This window comes from Nestor notabilis, unplaced genomic scaffold (assembly GCF_000696875.1).
Source record: "Nestor notabilis isolate BGI_N333 unplaced genomic scaffold, ASM69687v1 scaffold12950, whole genome shotgun sequence".
NCBI classification, from domain to species: Eukaryota; Metazoa; Chordata; class Aves; order Psittaciformes; family Psittacidae; genus Nestor; species Nestor notabilis.
Genome location: NW_009911721.1, coordinates 17,907 through 21,505, shown reverse-complemented (window position 1 = coordinate 21,505; position 3,599 = coordinate 17,907). Strand labels below are relative to the sequence as shown.

The window sequence follows — 3,599 nt, the reverse complement described above, 5'->3', positions numbered from 1 at the left end:
CCTGCTGAAGTTGACAGGAATATAACAAGTGCAACCAAGAAAGTCTGGAGAGTGATCCAGCTTATGAAATGTAAGAGATTGCTTGCTTTAGGGCAAGTTTAATTGATGCCTGGGCTCTTTTCAGTATTAACTAGGTGTTCATTGTCTGTGATGGGATTTTAGGCAACTGAATAGTTTGCATCTGTATACTGGATACATGCTTGGTATCTAAAGTGACATGATGTTTTACACATTGCTGACCTTTCTCCCTTTGGTTGTGTGAATTCTGGTTCATGTTATATTTCATTATGTGTAAAACTTCCTTCATGCTTTCATTAAGCTGCTGCAGAGTAACATATTAGCATATGTGGTGATAGAAAATTAACATTATTGTAAATGAGGCAATACTTAAACCAGCACCCAAAGTGAAAACGCATGCAGTTAACACTCAGTGTTAAATTATTTTCATACATCAGTCCTCGCCAAGCTGACAGCTGTAAAGCAGGGACAGAAGAGTCCAAATTCTCTGTCTATATTGACTTATATGTTTAAGTACAATCTATGTTATGTGGAAATATGTTTTGATAATGCTGAGAGCCACTTAACAGGAAGTGACAGTGTGTATCTTGAAATCCTACATCCTGCGTGCAACAAACCATCATGGAGAAGTTCTGGGAACACCTCGCAGGCAGAGATGGCAGAGCTGTCCAGTCTCACTCGTGTGGTGTGAAATACCCAGCCAGATCCCAATGCTGATGCCAGGGTGCTTGCCTGGCTTGTTTCTCCTGTAGCCAGTTTGGCTTTGCAGTCAAGCAGTTGGAAAATCGTATGCTCAGGAGCCCACATTAGCCAGTCTGGAGTAGCTTGCTGAAGAGGAAATTTAATACAGTCAGGCATCACAGCAATTTTTTAATATTTGATGTGTTGAGATCACTGCATTTACTTTCTCTCTAAACTTTATATGTGCTGTACATTTTTCCATCCACTTTAAATCCTGCTGCCCCAATTCCTCAGTCTTGTTGCTCCAGCACAGAGGCTTCCTCCATCTTGGCCTGCCTGACATCTGATGTTTGCCTTGGAAAGTTGGACAGGCATACATTTAGGGGTAAGATAAGGCAAAGACACTGAATCCAGGTGGAGCAGTAGCTGCAGATGGAAGAATAGCAAACCTCTTAGCAGAGTATCAGATGCTGCAATATAATAAATACGTTCCTCAGTAAATCAGATGGAATAGTATACATCTTGATTGTTAATTCCGTATCACTTTGCATAGGGAAAGGGCCACCTCTAACTGAAAAGGCATTTGGGATGAGACATCATATGCTGTTGTCCAAAGGAAAACACTGGTTAATTTCTTCGGGGGAATGGGAATGAGACATGTAAAACACTTTCTGCAGGAAATAGCTTAAGTTTTCCTTTGTCAGAGACACTGAAGGAATCAAAGGTTTTTTTCAGCAATACAAATGTTTGGTATTTTTTCTTTTGCAGAATAAAGAATTTTTACAAGAGAAGATGTTGCAGAGAGCACCAACAATCACTGAGAGATCCAAAAAGGTACTGAAAACCTCGTGGGCTTTTGCCATTAGTTGTACTAATGTGTTCACATTTTTAATGATAATTACTGTAGTATGGCATTTTCCATATTGAGAACTAGACATTTCAATAAAATACTCAAGCACCCTGGCAGGTGCTGCAAACTCTAGATGCTTTTGTGCTATGTCTCCTAAACAAGATTAACTGTAGAAACTGTCTGCTTGGTGTATCAGTTTTCTGTCTTTGTGCTGAGCAGGTCCGGAGAGTCCCAGGTTCCAGTGGACGTCTTCATAAGACTGAAGATGGTGGCTGGGAATGGAGTGATGATGAACTAGATGAAGAAAGTGAGGAAGGCAGAGCAGCAATTTCACAGCTCAGGGTGGGTCCTCAAACTCCAATAGCTCTGTCTCTGTTTTTTAAGTGTGGCATGCCTAAATATCCCTGGGAAGCATGTGGCCTTGTTTTAAGTATAATATACAGTATTCTATGATCCTTCCCTTTGAGTTTGTAAGCGAACTGGAGAAAACAGACTGAAGGCTAAAGAAAGAAATTGTATTGCTCTCTTGTCCTGTCATCATTCTGGGGCACAGCTGGTCTCATTCAGGGATGTTGAGTGTAATTGGGAACATGAATTCAGAGAGTCTGCTGTCAGCTCAGCATACTCATTCACTTGAACTAGGATATTCTCTTTTGTTTTTAAGGGTGCTGACTGTTTGAGATGCTTTCTTCTGGAAGCATCAGGAGAGCTTTTGTCCTACTGCCCTCTCCAGGATGGAACTGAAATCAATAGGACCTGTGCTTATGGCTGTTATCTGAAACACACAGGGCCTGGTTCTGTCCGTTCTGTTACACTGAAATCGATTAGTCCTGGTAGAAAATGTTATAGCATTCCTAAAGTCATAAGAAGTGATTGGTCTAGCCCTTGAAATCCTCTAAAAAGTACGACCTCTCCAACAAATACACAAATCCAAACCCAGATTAACAGAGGAGAATCCCCAGAAACACAGAGGAGTAATGCATAATGATCAACTAAAAGGTTGCAGTAACTTTCCAGATAGTCTTCCCCCAGTAGTCAGCACTGCTGATTTTGCCTGTTCCCTTTTCAGTACAGCAGGTAACCTGAAGTGGATTGTGCATTTAAATCATTCTGTAATTGAATTAGACAGTGAAGGAGTTTGAGGAAAGGAAAAAGAAAGGCAGTATTGGTTTGGAGAATTTATCCCTTTACAACTCACAACTTTTCTCATTTCTCTTTCATTAGTCTTCCTTCTACTAGTGTTCTGTATAGACCTTTAAATACTAAATGCAGGATTTTTGCATCTTTTTAGCATAATTTGAAATGTTTGGGTTCTAAAAGGCCACTATTGATGGAGTAATTCCATGCTTTGCTGCAATACCTATTGTAACTTTTTAAAAGGCTTACTATATCCAGCTTCATAGTATATGGTCAAGGAGGATATCTTGGCACAAGGCGGCTACTGAAATTCTTGATGCTTTATGCGCTGAAATCTTCTAAGTTCCTTTTTTAGGTTAAAATATGATCAAATTTTTGGAGGCGATATTGTGAAAGACCCTAACTCTATTTCAGATATTACTTAGTTCTTGTCTGTCTCTAAGCTCAGGGTACTATGACTTAACACTGTTTACTGTGTTTTGAACAGTACTTAGTTGTTTCATTCCTCTTGCGCATTAAAAAGCAGATTGACACACATGTTTACAGGCTCCTTCTCAAGCCATTTGTTTTTCTTGAAGCTTTGGCATATTTCCTTGTACTGCCGTCTGTTCTGCTTGCTCTGATTTAGGCATACTTCCCTAATTTAGCTTTTACTTTTAGCTCTCCCATTCAAGGAACCTTTAGGATAGGTGCTGGAGCAGTAGGTCTCAATTCAGTTACCTAGATGTAGTAGTATATTGCCATTTTGGAGGCACCTTGTGTAGATATAACAGAACTTTGGGAGACATGTATCTTTCTGGGGGTTAGGAAGGGCACTCTGGCATTTTAGACCTTGCTACATGTCAGCCTAGGTACTTGAATCCTGCCCTAGGTGTCTTTCCCACAGCTTTTGAGTAATTTTCTTATACCTGAA

The 3,599-nt window shown here is 40.1% G+C and overlaps 1 protein-coding gene across 1 annotated transcript in view; it reads left to right on the top strand.

Annotated features, from left to right (window-relative positions):
- OXSR1 (oxidative stress responsive 1) overlaps positions 1-3,599 on the top strand; it is a gene marked incomplete at its 5' end in the record, with an annotated part of 70,577 nt that overhangs the window by 55,566 nt on the left and 11,412 nt on the right. The window contains 2 exons of the mRNA XM_010016150.1: positions 1,468-1,533; positions 1,769-1,891. Coding sequence (XP_010014452.1) covers positions 1,468-1,533; positions 1,769-1,891 — 189 coding nt within the window. The remainder of the gene's footprint in view (positions 1-1,467; positions 1,534-1,768; positions 1,892-3,599) is intronic.